At 36.7% G+C, this 17014-nt stretch overlaps 1 protein-coding gene across 3 annotated transcripts in view; it reads left to right on the top strand.

Annotated features, from left to right (window-relative positions):
• The window catches only part of vmp1 (vacuole membrane protein 1), a 69609-nt gene that overhangs the window by 42651 nt on the left and 9944 nt on the right, over window positions 1-17014 (top strand). For all 3 annotated transcript variants that reach the window (XM_088906763.1, XM_088906762.1, XM_088906764.1), the window contains exons 9-10: window positions 745-861; window positions 5618-5679. In XM_088906763.1, coding sequence (XP_088762889.1) covers window positions 745-861; window positions 5618-5679 — 179 coding nt within the window. The remainder of the gene's footprint in view (window positions 1-744; window positions 862-5617; window positions 5680-17014) is intronic.

Here is a 17014-nt window from a genome sequence, read left to right as displayed (position 1 = left end):
TTAACCGAAATATAACACTTTTATTCTTATTTTTATTGGAAAACATACTTTTTATAGGCATGTTTAAATATCTGTAGTAATTATAACTGTAAATTGAATGGGAAGCTTAATACTGTCACAGAAATGTCAAAGTATGAAGAAGAGTGAAGAAACTTCAGCTGTGAACAAAGCAAAATGTTTTAAAACATATTACACTTAGTCATGAATTGGCATAATTCAGATTTACTTGCCAGTTTTTAAGGGTTAAGAAAGCATATTGTAATTTGCTCTAACATGCTTTTTTTCTAGATTGATTGTTAAAATAGAAGTTTGATGACCTTCTAAGATAATCCTTTTCTGTATGTTAAAAACAAATTAAGACAAAATAATGGAGTATTTCATAATATTTGCTGAGGATATGAAATAATAGTGTCCATCTTTCTGATAAAACTGTTGAAAATATAAATTGTTAAACTACATATAGGATAAATGATGCTTCCCGTATTTAAAGTTACAATAATGGTCTGAAACATTTAGATTATTTTGAAAACACATTTGATCGAGTTATCAGTTGTTAAGCTGGGGAACTGCTATTAGAAGGTTGAATTATTTTTCTCAAACTGTTGCAAGACTATTGCTATTTAATAGCTATTGCTGTTTAATTCTGCGTGAATCTTGTCTGTTGTTGCCATGAATGTTCTTTGTAAACATCTAACTGATATATAATTATCAGAGCAATCAATGTGATCAATAACTGTTTTACAGATTCCAAATCCTCTGTTTGACCTGGCCGGAATAACATGTGGTCACTTCCTGGTTCCTTTCTGGACATTCTTTGGGGCGACTCTGATTGGCAAAGCCATCATAAAAATGCACATCCAGGTAAGAGGAGTTTGGGTTGTGAACATTTCTGTGCCTGAAACTCTTCCTTCACATGTTACTAAAAAAGACCTAGGTGGTCTGCACTTTGTTAACAAAGCTCTTGCTATGCTTGGATACACTATTAAAATTTTAATGATGTAATTTTATTCTAACGGTGCTGTTTAGTGGTGTAATCGTATACAATAGATCAGCAGGATTTCATTTTCTGTAAACCCCCCCCGTACTTAGATATTACAGAAATAGTGATGGTTTCTGTGAATAATATTGAAAAGTTTGCTTTTATTCTTCAACCAACTAAATTGATCATTAATAATTACTGCTTCAGAGGGTCTAGTTCTGACTAATAATGTAACTTACTTGCTCATCCTGGCAGTTTCCAATTTGATCCCCTGTCTCCTGAGTGAGTGGCCATTTTAGGAAACAGTTCTGTTTCCTAAGGCGTCCATTTTATAAGCTCTTGCATACACAGTGTGCATAAGGGTTCAGCAGAAACAGGACGACAAAAACTTATTTGGCTTAATCTGACTCCTGCAGTCTAGGTAAGCAACAAGATGATACTTGAATCTTGGTTTGAACCAAAAAAATCACACAATGTCAAATGAGCGATCTTAAATACATAAATTAATGTGCCTCTCTTAGTACTCTTTAAAGGGAAATGCAGACAGTATAATAGGAGAGACTCCGATTAACACCATAGGAGTACTTTGTAATCCTAATAACAAAACTCGATATACTTCCAAGGAAAAGCCTTTTCCTTAAATAAGTCGAAGAAAAAAATGCCCTCTTATTAAGGTGGACCTGGAATTCTTGCATCAGTACACACCTTTGTCTTTAGCTTTTACCTTACAGGTAGCCTATGACAAACGATCTGCCTTCAGTGAAGCATCAGAACAAGTTTGATCACACCTGTGTATCAACATTAAACAAAGACCTGGTATTGCCCAAAGTACATGCAGTGATGTGTAGATAATGATTTTGCCAGACGCGTGGTATCATAAAAAGAAACAAGAAGGATATATATAAAACGCATAAAGAAAATAAGATGTGCTGTATTAAATGAACAAATTAGTTGGGAGATCATAGTTCTAAGAAAATCTAGCCTGAATTATACTTGAAATGTTTTACGCCTTTAGTCCCAGGGGTACCAGCTTCTGTGCTGGGTGTTAGGTGTGGTGCTCTTTGAGTAGGAAACAAACAACAAAGAACAGTATATTCCGCTCTGAAAAAACCTCACAGCTCAAAAATGGCTTCTGAATCTGCCTTTGTAGTATCGTCTTGTCTTCAAGGCAGTTCTGATATCTGTAAGAATTAAGATAAGCGTGCTAGTACTTTTTTGTTGAAAATCACTTATTTCATATTCTAAAACTCAATGCCTTATATGCTTTTCGAATATCCTCAATAACTATGTTGCACATCTTAGAAAAATACTGAAGACAGAATAGTAAATTAAATATATTAATAGAATTTCCCAGGTAAGATTTACATTTAACTGTATTGACAGAAGCAAAGCCCTGTGCTTTGAGAGCACCATTTTGTCCTTGTGTGGGTATTTAATACTTAGTTAACTCCTGAGTAGTCTTTCACAATTGTATTTGATCTGGGATACAGGTGAGTGAATATATAGACAATGTGCCTTTTGTGAAAGTGACGCACTTCTGTTTCATTAAAGTATTTTTCACTGTTCGCGTTACGCAATCTGGAACATATCTCTTTTCAAACGAAAGGACTTAAACAAATTTTATCTCGAGGAGAAATAGGAGTGGAATTTACATAAAATGCTTACATGTCGCTTTTCTGTTTCACTTCTAATTGGCCGAGAAAGCTGTAATAACACCTAAAAGACGTCTCCACCAGATAAGATACTTCATTATCATTGTACTTGACAGTTTTATGAATGAAGTACAAATGTTTGTTTTGTGAGGCATTTCAAACATAAAATATCACCAAAACACACATTTACTTAATAAAATAGCTTTTAAAGGGTCATGATTATTAATGTGTCCTCATAACTTTAAAGTATTTTTAAAGAATGATGCATTTGCATATGTGAGCACAAATGGTATATGCCAACATATTTGCATATATGAGTACAGAGCTTGCATATGAATAAGCTGCTAAGACATATTTAGTAGTGTTTTCTATAAATCCACTTTTAATCATTACTAAGTATCCAAAAAATAAATAGGCAAATTCTAAAATGATCCAGTTTAGGGAAGGGTTGTCCGCAGCTATTAGAAGTACACTCGTTTCTTAAAAAACTAAATACACATATAGCGTATTCTATATTCATGTGGGTTGAACTAGTATTATATGAGCTTTGGGTGAAATTGTATGACCGTGTATACTGTGTAATTGTAAATTGTTTACTGTGATGTTGGTTGTCACATGGATATTTGTTTTAATTAGGTTTTCTTTTGTATTAAGATATTTAATCTGTTGGGAAATTGAATAAAAATATTGATCACAAAATATGATTACCAGGCATGACACATATCTGATAGAGTTATTATTTTACGTGAGAAGTGATTGGTTGCAGCCTTGCTTTCCTATAACAAAGCCACAGGCGATGTTCTTTGTCCTTTCATAAGGGTTTTCAAGGTTTCTTTTACTATGAAGCATGCATAATGTAAATCGATTGTCAAACTCCTAAATAGATCAGACACCTTTGTTCGATTATTGTCCACACAGTCAGTGTAAAAGTGAGAGGAAGGGAGAAATTAAAATGTATTCTAAATATCTGTGATTTACTGACAAAGATATAAAAAATCAAAAGGGTCATACAGCGGGTCTGTCATATTCATTACAGGTAGAGCTGGATTGAAGCTAGTTATAATGCTGAAAATATTGCCATTCTCCTTCAGCTGATCTCATGGAACTAATTCCTTACAGGTTTGTCAGGTTTTCAGAGATTGTGTCTTGTATTACCTCAAAGCACATATGCACTGGTGGTTCAGTGTTACCATTAAATTATGAGTTTAGAGTAAAGAGCTCTATTATTAAAAATATTTTGTATTTGTTTATCAGTGTGTACTTAACCTTTACCTGTTTAATTATAAGTAATTATTATTAATTATATATTTATCTTAGTACCATTTTCCAGGAATTTTGCTGCACGATTTTGGTAATAATGAGTATGTCTTGTAAATCAGCAGAAATAAGTGTTCACACACCTTTTTTCCCCATGAGTTAATTTTCAAGAAATGATCACTACGATTTTGCTGGTTATGTTCATGAACATGCAAGAGCTATCACTGTCAAACAAGCGTAGCTTAATTAAAATGTTTTTGCATTGTGTCCATATGTGAATAACACTGGAAAATGAGGGTTGCCAGTGCTTCTGTCTGTAACCACTATCAGTCACAGCTCCTGAGGTAAAACGCAGGTTATTTTAATGGGAATTTTGAGGTTACTTACCTGTAAACACATTTTATTTAAATGGAGAATACTCTGTTGAATATTTGTTAATTATCAGAATAGGTTTCTTGGCTTAACATTCATTCTGCAATGTTTTCAGTTGCGGCCACTCATGAAAAAGAAGCCCACTGAAAAATTTAACTCAGAACAAGGAAGAGTTTCACAGCTGTCATGGTTTTGACAGGGTTCGTGGGCTGATGTGTGAATCTTTATTTTGATATAGGGATACATAAATCCTTTACCTTGTAGTAGCATATATTGATTAAAATACCACTTGCTAACAATTAATCTGTTAGAATGTGCTGTCGGTTCATCTGATGAAGACATTTTTCCCCTCACCCACCATAGATGCCAAACAAACAAGACTGATTAAGTGGAAAAGACAAAGAATGCAACTTTGCAGTTAACATAGTTCGATAGTTTTTTGCTTTGTTTTAATAACATTGTGTATAAAGTCATAAATAATCAGACAATTCTTTAAATAAGCGTGTCTCTCCTTACAAGCCACCACTGGACTGGATTAATGATTTCTTCTCTAACATGACATCACATGACCTCAGGTTGCAATAATAAAAGGACATGGTCTCCTGCATTAGAGGGATGCATCAACACACAGCAGAAGGGAACAGCAGAAAAATATATTTGTTCGATTTTAAGAACTCTTCTTTATTCTTCATTCTAATGCTGAGTCTGTGATCAAGAGACAAAACCCTGAGCAGTAGTGATTGGGAAACAAATCTCTTCACTTTCATGAGGCCTGGCTGCGTTTCTTGCAATGATGTTGCTGTTGAGTGGATTGCTTCCTCATGATGAGGCGTTGGTACTCTCGTTTGTGAATACACTGAGGCAAACAGTCCACAACATACTCAAGAGTGACTCCTAACTCGTTTGTCAGTCTGAAACCTCGAGCTCATGACTAATCGAATTCCAGACAAATGGGGAGTTTGTGTATGTCTTTAAACTGTGTTTATTTTTGCAGGCGGCTAGGGCAAGAGGTGTCTCACAAAACTAAAGTGGACTGTGATTTCATACCGTGTCATTGATTTTCTTTATGTCTGTATGGGGTATTGGGATGGACAACCGGGGGGTTGTTACTTGAGTTTGGAACAGCTGAAGTGGTGGGGGAGGGGGGGGTTGTGCAGAAGAGCTGCTGTGCATGTGTCATGGGGTAAATGAAAGGTCCTTTCAAATCCAATCACAGATGCTCAGTCTGTCAATTGCTTTTCTGCCCCCGTTTGGACAGTAAGCCTGGGTTTAGGTGGAGTATTAATAATCATACATTTATTGTTTCATTTCCCTTGACTACTTCTGACTGCATACTTTTTTTTTCCTCTTCCCACAGAAACTGTTTGTTATAATAACGTTTAGCAAGCACATAGTGGAGCAGATGGTGTCCCTAATCGGGTGAGTAATTTAACCACTGAGTAATATGTGCACTGAGAAATGGAAAAGAAAAACAAGGTGGGCGGCCCTCTGACACGAAAGTGTTAATTGGAAATGATGAAGGCAAAAAAAAAGCTTCTCCCCCCTCTCTGTAGCTTTGAGTTCTCCATCAAAACACATAGTAAGGGCTGTCTTCTCCCAACTCTGGGCAGTAGGTTGACTGCACGAAGATCTTACTATTGTGTCTGAGAAACATGAGATTTGTTCTGGTATTTAACTAAGAGCTGGAGTAGGCTTCATGCTCCCTCAGTCCTTCATTTTGTAGTATCTTAAGGCCAGTGGGCCAGTTGCATTAAGATGGACTAATACCAAAGGCTTAGTGTGGTGTTACGTCGGTCTGCAGAAAGATGTAGTGTTAAGATGGCTGTATCTGTCTTTACGTCGCTAGGGTGTCCCTAGTTCGTTTTACAGTGCACTCTGGGAAATCTAAGATGTCTGAGAAGAGGCATAGCTGGAGAGTGTCACAGAAGGAGCGATATGAAGAAGTCCAAAGTAGAACTTCCAGAGTCCAACAATACTTCCTTCCAGAGTCCAGAATAGTGTTGGCTAGTTTCTGTGGCGAATTGGGCATGTGTTTGCCCCCAGTGCGCTGGCTTACTGTGCATACAGTGTGAATTTGCAACAGTAGCGAGTGCTACTCGGCACAGCCAAGTTTCAATTTATATTTCTTAATGAGAAATATGTGAATACAGGCTAGATCTTCCTATAAATGGTTTTCTTCTGTGCAGTTTTTATAACACTATTTAAATGGACTGTGTTGCTCACCTTAATAAATGAAGAAGGTTACAAATGTCGAGGATCTAGCCCAATTGGTCGTTGGTAATAACTTGATCAGAGGGTCTCCTCCTGTCATTTTTTCAAAGAAACCAGAGTATTGAGTTCAACAACATGGCTGGGTAGCTTGTTCCACGCTCCCACCACCCTTTGGGTAAAAAAGTTCCTCCTGTTCTCGGTTTTGACTACACATCCAAATCCACCTAGTTTTCTCTTGTGAATTCCATAGGTGGGGATTTTATTAATATAAATAACTTACACACAGGCAGAGGCATATTGATAAAGAAAAGTGGTGCAGTCTGTAAGGTAGTCATTCTGTGTGACAGACTTTTGTTTCAGTAGTGCAAGACAGTGAAGTGAAGGGACCGCAGGTGCTGCAGTCCAACACATCGCAATTGAGAAGATGATGCTTAAGTTAGAAACTGAATAATTAATTCAGAAAATAAACCACTTCTGGGAGCCAGAAAAAAAATCACAACTAGGTAAAGCATACCCAAGGCATTTTTATACAGATTTCTAAGTGATATATTAAATGTAAAGCAATTTGAAATAGATTAAATGTTTCTTTATATGCCAATATATGAAATTATTTCAGGTTTTGCTTCCTTGTATTTTAGTAAGCTTCCATTTTCTCATGGACTTGCCAAAAGGCTGACTGAGACTGAGAGGCCTTGGGTTCATTCAGCTCTTTTCACGGCCCCAGGGATCTAAACCGGGCCTGGGGTGAGGGCATGAGCCCTTTTTAGGCTACGAATCAGTCTGTGTTTTTCTGCAGCTGATGAACGTGTATCAGACCAGTGTGAAGTGACTACATGATGGCCGTATAGCTGTCTAGTCTGTGTGCCACGAGGCCCAGAGCAGGTTCATGGAGGTGTGTAGCAAGCAGAAAACTGGAGCAGCCCTCCTTCACCTGCAGCTTAGTGTTGCAAGGTAACAATGGTCACATGTCACAGGCTAATTGCTTTAAGCATCTGGGCACTCACCATGGGAAAATACAATGTAGCCTTCACTGAAAGGTGCTAGGAGCATGACTTTTTCTCCAGGCCACTGATGTGTGAGAATTTTGATAAAGTACTGGCAGGGAGTCATAGATGCATCTCTTTGCGTCAGTGCCTCTGGTATGTGGTTTGTGGCTTGATTCATCTCAAGAAATACTACTGTCTTAAAGTTCAGGAAACTGCGAGTTATTGTGTTTCACAGTTTGAGAAGATGTAGTAGCCATACAAGTAGTAGCAGAGGTAGTAGTAGCCATAGATCTCACAGCAGGTGCTGTGGTTGTGGCAGTAGTAGGGGATTAGATCTTAAACGTCTTGGTGGGTTACACTACAGTAGGAAACAGCCTTATCACCTGCTCTCGAGAGCATGCAAAGATCAGGCTATTACATTTGAACCAGATTAGTGTCTGTATTGGTGACATAATGGCATAGTGGTTAGCGTCGCTGCCTCGCCTGGGTTCAATTACACACCTGGGGTGTTTTCTGTTGGAAGTGTGTGTGTTCTCCCTGTGTTTGCTCTGGTTTCCTCCCACAGCCCACAAGCTGGTAGATTAATAGGCTGCTGGGAAAATTGGCCCTAGGTGTGCGTTCATGTCTCTGCTCTGCCCTGCGATAGACTGGTGTCCCATCCAGGGTGTACCCTGCCCCTGTGACCCTGAATTGAAAGAAGGGGTTAAAAATGGATGGATAGTGTCTGTACTTCATGCCACATCTGCATTGTTTCTCATTCCCCTGCCCCTGCATGTTAATGATACGGGATTTTTAAAACTTTTCTCTTCCTCTCTTATTTATAATGTCAGATTGTTTTTTTTATATGAGCACACAGAGTAAAATCCATCATGAGTGACATGGGCCCGGTATCATCTGATCTGCTGATCTGTGAAATCTCAGTTGGTGGGATTTCCAATATTAGACTTAACAACAGCAACACTGAAGGTCTGGTAATTGTCTGCAGACATGTCCTGTTGCAAAATCTGTTTTGTGGGGAAAAAATTTTTTTTACTGTTTGGAATGTATCAGTCCAGTGAAGCCCTATAACTAGTAACCACTGTTTTATGTGTTTTATATACAGCCACAAGTACAACATGTATAGAAAAACTAAAAAGTGTCTTTTTGTGCATTTTTTTAGTATTGATTAAAGACAAGAGAATTTGGCCATTCTTGCATGTTTGGTGTTTGGCTGCTGATAGTGTCTGACTGAAGACATTCAATGCACTATGTTCAAGAGCACGTCCTGATCGTTTGTTCCGTACATCCACACCTCTTAGTGTAAAATAAAAAAAACAATTTTTTAACAATTTTGCAAAATTTCAAGTTTGCGGCTGTTGCCAAGAGAGGCATGTAATAGTGAAAACCTGTGGTATAAAAATAAATTATGTTCATGCTCTTGTTGAGCCAGCCATGTGTGTTTGTTGGTTTTGGAGATCTTAAAAAAAGAAAAGTTTCTGTTTTTGTCAGAACCCGGTTTTTAAATTCCCCCTTTGACGTGTTTTTAACCGCCTGTTTCCTGCCCAAAGACCCTCTGCGTTCAAAGCTACCACGAATTTTGCAAAATGCAGCAGAGGTGGGTTAAGATCAGAACACATTTGGTTTTCCTTCAATAAAAGAAGAAATTCTCATTTTTTTATTCCCATTAAATTGTATTTATTCTTTATCTACAAATCAAGGCATTTTTTATAAGGTATAATATCTTTTAGTGGAAGGAAGACAACAACGTAAGAATGTATCCACATTTAAAACCTGTAACTCGTATCTCCATCCTTCTTTTATCCTTCAAATAAAATGGAGCAAGATACAGTCCTTGTCCCAGTATTGGTTTTAGTTGAACGTTTCTTGCTAACTAGTTTCTAAGAAATGACTTTTGCCCTGTATTCTCAAAGTTTACTCCACCTGGTGATCGTGGATCCTAGTGCTCACTACAAGGGGGACGATGAATGTATTTCTTTTAATAAGAAGAAGCTTTCTTTTAATGATAAACTGTGTTGCATTACAGTCGGAAAACTCAGTAACTAAATCCACAGACGTACAGTGTGAGATCGTATTACTGTATGTAAATGTTGGCTTTTCAAAAGAGATATAATAGTTCACAACAGAGAAATGGTCTTTTATTTATTATTCATTTTTCTGCTTGTAATTTTTTTAGCCAAATTATTTTTTTGCAGCTCTATTTTTCTATTCTATTTATTGTTCTTTTGTTTTTGTCGTACGTTCCATACGTCTGGTGTGTAGCAGATTTTGTCCCTTTTGCGCACAAAATGTATCGTCTTTGTTTTTTTTAATGTTAATGATTCCCAAAACGTGCAGTTGTTTGCAGTTCAGAAGATGGAGGAGTAAGCAGAGAGAACATTGTCATTAATGTGCTCTTTGTCCAGGGTAGTAGAAATTCGAATTTTAAGCAGTAATCACATTCCTGCTTTAACAAGTCAAAATATAGATCTAAAGGAAAGGCATTAACAAATGTCTCGGAACTAAAATGGTATTTACTTTGTATTCTTTTATAATGGAGTGAGTCTTTGTCTTGTTTTTAAAAACCCCATTGCGTGACTGATGATGGATAATTTAGGACCTCAAATGGATGCTTGAGAACTACAGCCGCAGCAAAAAAAATTTCCTTTTATATTCCGTTTTATAACATACACGCCGTGTTCATAAATCATCTTTTTATATAGGAGGGGAAAGTACAGTTTTTGCCAAACTGTAGTTCACACCACACACCTCCATAAAACAAGTAATGACATTTTTCTGAGTGGATTACTGTTTTGAATCATAAACTTCATAAAATTGGAAGCAATTTAAAATTAATAAAAACTGATTCACCAAAGAGCACATAAAACAAATAAGCAGTCCGTACTGCTGTACTACTGTAAACCCTTTCACAGGGATTGTTATAGGACAGAATTAGCACTCTGTTTTTGTTAGCTCCATATCCGTTTAAAAAGCCACTTGGAGCCTCCATCTTTGGGTTTTTATGAGCACACCAGTACTATCTTTGTGTCATTGGAACTGCAGGCCTGCCACTTGACATCATCGTGATTGCTTTCCCGTAGCTATGTGTATGAATAAGAAACGTGCACAGTCAATTGTCACACCCTAAGCAAGATGATTCTAAATGTCATCACAGCCGACACAAAGGAGGAGAAAAGGCGATGTTTAAACATTCAGTCGTAATTTTTTTGTGCTATAAGCATATTTCAGAATGCTGTGACTGCTAAACAGGACAAAGGCCTCTCTTTTACGTTCACCCTCTAAGCTGTGCGCGTGTGCGCACGCACACACGTTATGAAATCAGCACACATAGGGAATTGAACTGCGCACAAAAAATTAAATTCCCTCCAAAATATGATGATGATAAAACAAACAATGGCGTCAATTGAAAATTGCTAAATTGACCACATGAGACTGGCTGCGAGAGGCCCAGCTTGGCTGTGTGCATTATTATTGCTACTTGATCATTGATATCTATGCTCTCGTAGTTTCGAAGCTCAGTGCTCATGCTCACTCGACACTCAGTCTCTATGCCTGGGCTCGTTGAATCACTCTGTAACGGTCTTTTGGATCTCTATGCTTCTGTGAGAATGACTATATTTACAAAAAATAATTTCAGGTTTACAGTTTTACATACACCCAATTTAGTGCGCACACGTTTTTGTCACTGGGGAAAAAATTTACACAACTTGAAATTGTTCTGCGCACACGGGCCTTTAAAAAATTAGAGGGAACATTGACATTCACCAGACTTGAATCTAGCAGATGAACATTTTTAGGGGCATTTTGTTAATTCGGAGTTATATGATGCCGTTTATTCCAATTTCCAGGTGCATGTTACCAGATTAAAGCGCTTCCCCATGTCAGGCTAACGGCTCACCTCTGCGGTTATTTCACCAGTCATGACACAGGCCTGTCACAAGCCTCTGTTCACATCAGCAGGAAGAAATCTCTATGGATCCAAAAGATCATCATCCTGAAACGGATATTAAAATAGTTTAATTTTCCTCTGCACATTCTTTTAAATATTTTTTAAAAAATCTGCATCACTCACTAGCAAACTCTTACTCAAAGGATCTTGGAAAATAACCTTTTTTTTTCTGGATCTGATGGATGTGGTAAAGTAAATTATTAAAACTGCTTTGCCGGTCCTGAAAAGGAGATTCAATTAATCTCGGATCATTCAAGTTAAACCACATTATTTTGCCTTAACCATTTCTCAACTTTAATTGCATTCAGCATTCAATCAAAAGAATCCTGGTGTGAAAATTAATGTGTAATTTTTTGTATTTAGAAATAAAGCTGTTTTGCCCTTCACCCTGCTCACTTCTGACACAATCATCATTCCTGCCTTAACACATATATCTCTGCCTTCACAACCTGTCAGAGATTCTTTCCTTAGTCATTGAATCTTTTAAACAGTCTAATCTGCATAAAGTTGCATCAGATATATATTTAAAACAGGAGATATTACATTGTATTAGTAATTATATGGTAAAAGTCAACTTCTGGTAATAAGTCACCAGGAGTCTTGTTTTTAGTTTTAATGGTAAGCAATATTTTTCTAAAGTACACTGCCAAAGTATTCCAAAAATATCTATTTAAAAAAATGATGATCTCTATTGTATGGCTTTGGATGAGTTAAGAACATTTTTGTGGGCATTTAGAGTGGATGGCAGTCTGTTACATTTTTGTCCTCTCAGGAAATTTAATAAGGTTTTATTTTTAATATATTAAGGGAATTTAAAGTGATTCTCAGAAAACATAGACAGTGAGACCTTTATGACAGTGGCTTACAGTCAACTGTAATAAGAAAGCTTCTGGTTTCCACTTAAAATGCTAATTCTCTTATTTTTTTAGAAAAGAGAAATGAATATGAACGGTGATTTTCTGGCCACCGTTCTTAACACCGTTTCAGGACATTGCATGTTGAGGAGGATTATCCTGTTTGTAAATTAATAAATAAGCGTTTCTTTGCTGCTTTATTTGGTCAACTCTGGTGACTTGTTTGCAAAGTTCTTTACTAGCACATTTCCTATTAAAATTATGGCAAAGGGGTTTATTCTAAACAAAGGAGACTATTTTAGATTTTGTTAACATGCATAATAATAAGGTCTATTCTGTTCCTTAGGACTGACCTCTTGGATATGAATGGGAAGGAAAGGAATACAATTTGTAATATTTTTTCCAACATCTGTAGTCTATCATATATTTTACAGGTTATTTATTTCAGCAGTTCTCCTTACTTATTTCTGCATCCTCAAGTTAAAAAATGGTTTGCTCTCTGGTCCAATCTGACTGTCAGCCTGTACAAATGCTTCAGCCTTCTCAAAGAAATGTAAGCGAATGACTCCCATTAACTAAATTTATGTTTTTTAAATGAAGAGATATTGGAATTCTGTCATTGGCGTGGAATTTTAGACCAATTTTTGCTCAGAGCGCAGTGGAAAAATGACTGAATAAGCTATTGGAAAAATAGTCTCAGGAATAGCACTTTCATTTTTGCACAAAGATGACTTTGAGTAAAATCTAATACCTTTTTGACCTGGCTGAAATGAAAAGCATCTGTTTTAGGAAGGAGCTAGGAGACCAATAAATCACAAAAAAAATTATTGCTAATTTTTTATTTTGTTTGAACCAAAGTAAAAAAAAAAACATTGATTGTTAAGTTGAATTTTTACCGTAACTTCTTTAATGTCTTAAGTTTGATCTTTTGAGAGTTCATATTGATGGAGTACCTATGTACAGTGGAAATCCATTAGTTTGTGGGACATTGAGGAATAAGACTGTGTGAATACACAGTCTATAGCAAAATGGGGTGTGGTCCCTTTGGAGAGCAGAGTACATACAATATGCAAAAACAGTATTATAAATAATGTTTACTGAAGAAAGCTTTAAATGAGTTTGCCGCCTTCTCAGTTTCAAATTCCAAAGTGATTTAAAATGATCAATTTCTGTTTTAGGCCTGCCATGACTGTAGATATACTGCAAGGTATTTGTAAAAATAAATACTATAGGTTTTACTTGTCAGTTATGTCGGTTTGAGTGTTTGTGGACAATCGAAGCAGTGGTTTAAAGACAGAGGGGCAGGCTGGGTTCCGCTGTGTATATTTCTGTTTTAAAACAGTGTAGATTTTTAAAATAATATTACTTCTCTATGAAAAGTAATATTTCCTAAGTATTCTACCAGTGGTGATTCATAAAGATGTAATAAACCAATAATAAGGAGAAAATGATTGAGGGTGAAAAGGAATTACATGAACTGTAAATTCAGTACAGTGCTTTTAAAATGTTTTTCTTTTAATATGGTTTTTAGCCAGACAGATGAGCCAGGCAAAATGTCTCGTCTGTTTTCACACCTTTCTTTTGTCCCATTGTTTCGGCTAATGAAAATGATACATTTTTGGTCGCCTCCTGTGTTATTCATCTCTGACACATTTGTGTTTTCTGTCCCGTGTCTCAATTTTGACCGTTTTCCCAAAAATCACCCAGAGAGAGCTCTGGTAACCAGGATATAGTCCACTGCAAGGAAGCCATGCAGAACTGTTTGGCTTTCAAAGGAAAAAGGCATGATGGCTTTAGTGTGAAAACTGGAAAAAAAATCTGCTGAAATTTGATTTTGCACCTCTGAAAACCAGATGAATTTTTCTGCACAGATATAGAATTTAAAATATATTGGAAAGATGACTGATGAACTCCCAAATGCATTGTTATGAATCTGAATGATATTTTCTCTCTCCATTTTTCACATAAAACTATCAAAACCCATGACCTCATTGTTGGGATCTTGACATTAAAAAAGTAGCATCTATATAATTATCTTCAATTGACTGATCATTTACTATGTGAAGGGACTTAAGCCTCCCTCCTAGTGTTCTGCGGCAGGGCCCATAGTGACCAGTGTGGGTTCCAGCCTTATTTGTCACACTATTAAATTTGTTACATGCCTGTCGATGAAATGTCTGAAAATATTAAAATATACACGTGCTCATGCTGCACAGAATCATAAAGAAGATAAAGCAGTTTGTTTAAAATCTGTTACCTGGAAACAAATGGTGTTATTTGGTTATTTATACTTTAAATAGCTTTAAATAGAGCAATTTAGAGATATTTATGTTCCTCCTTAAATAATTTGATTGTTAGTTATGTGCTTTATGTACAGTTATGTGCTATGATTGCAACTACAGTACCTGATTTGTTCTCGTGTTTTCTATTCTAGGGGTGTGTTATAGTGAATAAGAGTATTTTCCCAAAAAATAAGGTAGCAGGGGGCTTTTGGGTCAGTCATCTAGTCTTTCTGGTTAAGGAATCCAGTGGCTGAAAAAACAGATGACAATCATGATGCTATTCCAAGCATTTTGATCTAAAGCGAATTTCTCTCAGTATTTTCTGAAGAAAGACTTGTAAAGTGTTAATGGTAGAAGTCTTTTAAAACACCTGGAATTCCAACATGATTTATTTCTTTTTTTTAAGTTGAGGGAATTGAGCATGAGAAGACATAAGGCATACCAGGATAGGGCAGGCACACTGCTTCTCCTCCGTATGTAGAATGTGTTTGAAAAATACAGAAAAGAAATCATTATGCTCTGTTTATGTAATTCTCGCACTCTGGGGGACAGTAGTTCTAATGTAAAGTTTGGCATTATTGGGTTACAGTAGAGATTGACTTGGGTTTGTTTTAAAACTACAGTAGATTGATACTTTGACTAGATTAAAGTTAGGTTTCATCAGAAAACTGTTCTGAATAGGATTCGATCATTTTCTGCTAAGCGTAGTTCTTTTACAGATAAAAGTGTAAAATAAGATGTGATGGAATATGAGGCTTTATTAAAATGTGAGTAAACCAATTGCCAAACAACTAAGGATTTATGATACTTTTTATAAGATTAAATGTATTAATGAATATGCAAAAAGCATGTGTGTATGTTTTCTTTTTACCCGTTTAACTGCTGTGTTATTTGCTGAGTAAATTAGTGAACAGTATTTTAGGAAAGTCTTTCCTGAATTGTGAGCAGGTCCCCATTGTTTTTCAATTTCAGGTTTCAAAAAATCTGTTTTTCGAGTTCTTCGATTTAAAAATGTAATAAAAAATATCCACAAAAAGTGTTCGAGCACTACAAAAATTCTGTAGGCAAGAAATAAATTATTACTACCTGAAAATAGTTTGTCAGTTTAGCATTTTGGTTTTAGAAAGAGTGTACTCAAGGCAGTAAAACCTGTGATGTGCATTTGGAAGGACAAGGTGCAAGCGTCACTGCACTGCTTCTGTTTCTGTGCCTCTTTGAATCAAGCTCTTCTCACTATCGAAAGCGGGAACTTTCACTCACAGTCATTTGTGGCAACACCAGGCTGTTTGCAAAGCGTGTGCAGATTTTCACCCAACACTGTATATACTGTAGATTCTGGTTTACGGGATCGGTTGTGAAATTGAGCATGGTCTAGATCTCAGGTGTGTTCTTTATTCCTATGACATTCTTGTTATGTAGCATTTATTGGCATCTGATAGGTTTCTTGTTAGTATTCTCACTGAAACCAATTAGCAAATCAAAATACCAGTTCATGTAGATTCTTGTAGCTAATTTGTTTTGTAGTAAACTACAGCTTTGCTTTGCAAATAGTGAACCTTTACAAGGTTCTAAAAGACTGAAAAAAAAACATTTTCTCTTCAGATATTATCCTTTAATGCACAGACAGGTCTGTGTCTTCTGTTTACAGACACTCCCTTTAGGTCCTGCAGGACTATTGTAAATATTGAATATGAGAGCTGTAAATCCTGATGTACTGTTTTAGAACAGTTATGTGGAGAATAATGGACCCATACCGTTGATCCGAATCCAAGTTCATACAAGAAAGTGTGAGCGAGGACTGGGTACTCATCAAAAATGTTATTTATTTCAGTATTGTGCAATGTGGAAGGGGGTTTAGGAGAAGCAGGCTTTTTACAATAGCTAGGAAAACTGTTGCGGATGCTGATTCATACGGATGTGTCCAAAACAGTCTCAAAAAGGTTCTTCGATCGCTAAGACACTGAGGACTGACCGGATGACCTCTTAGGAGAGAAATGGCCTCTTCTCACTCATATCCTTTTGGACACTCTCAAGTTGTTTGTGAGGAAGTCGTTCTTTTTGCGATTGTTCTTTCTGTAGTAACGTGGCTTATCATTCCAGAAACATGTGCGTGTCAAAGCTTAATCACAAATTAGATTTTAAATTAGACCGACTCTCTCTCCCTGCACAGTTCAGCGTCCGAAGAGTCCAGTAACTGCTCCTAGCACCGAATGGCCAAGGATTTTAGTAGAACCTGGAGATTATATTTAATATGACTGGGAAATAACTGAAATAATAACCGGCTGGCACAGCCGGCACACCCACCCCTGGCAGTGGGCACCAAAGGGTAGTGTTTGGCTGGCCGTCCCAGCAGACCTGCAAAGATAAGAACCACTTCCAAAAATGACCTCATCTCTTTTTTTCCCCCCCCTTTTGTTTAATTCTTTTTTTTTAAGCAATGCAGTCTGAGTCTGCCTGTGCAGACAGATGGCTAAA

This window comes from Atractosteus spatula, chromosome 27 (genome assembly GCF_055471065.1).
Source record: "Atractosteus spatula isolate fAtrSpa1 chromosome 27, fAtrSpa1.hap1, whole genome shotgun sequence".
NCBI classification, from domain to species: Eukaryota; Metazoa; Chordata; class Actinopteri; order Semionotiformes; family Lepisosteidae; genus Atractosteus; species Atractosteus spatula.
Note: the sequence above shows the minus strand (reverse complement) of the source record. Positions and strands in the feature narration are given on the sequence as shown.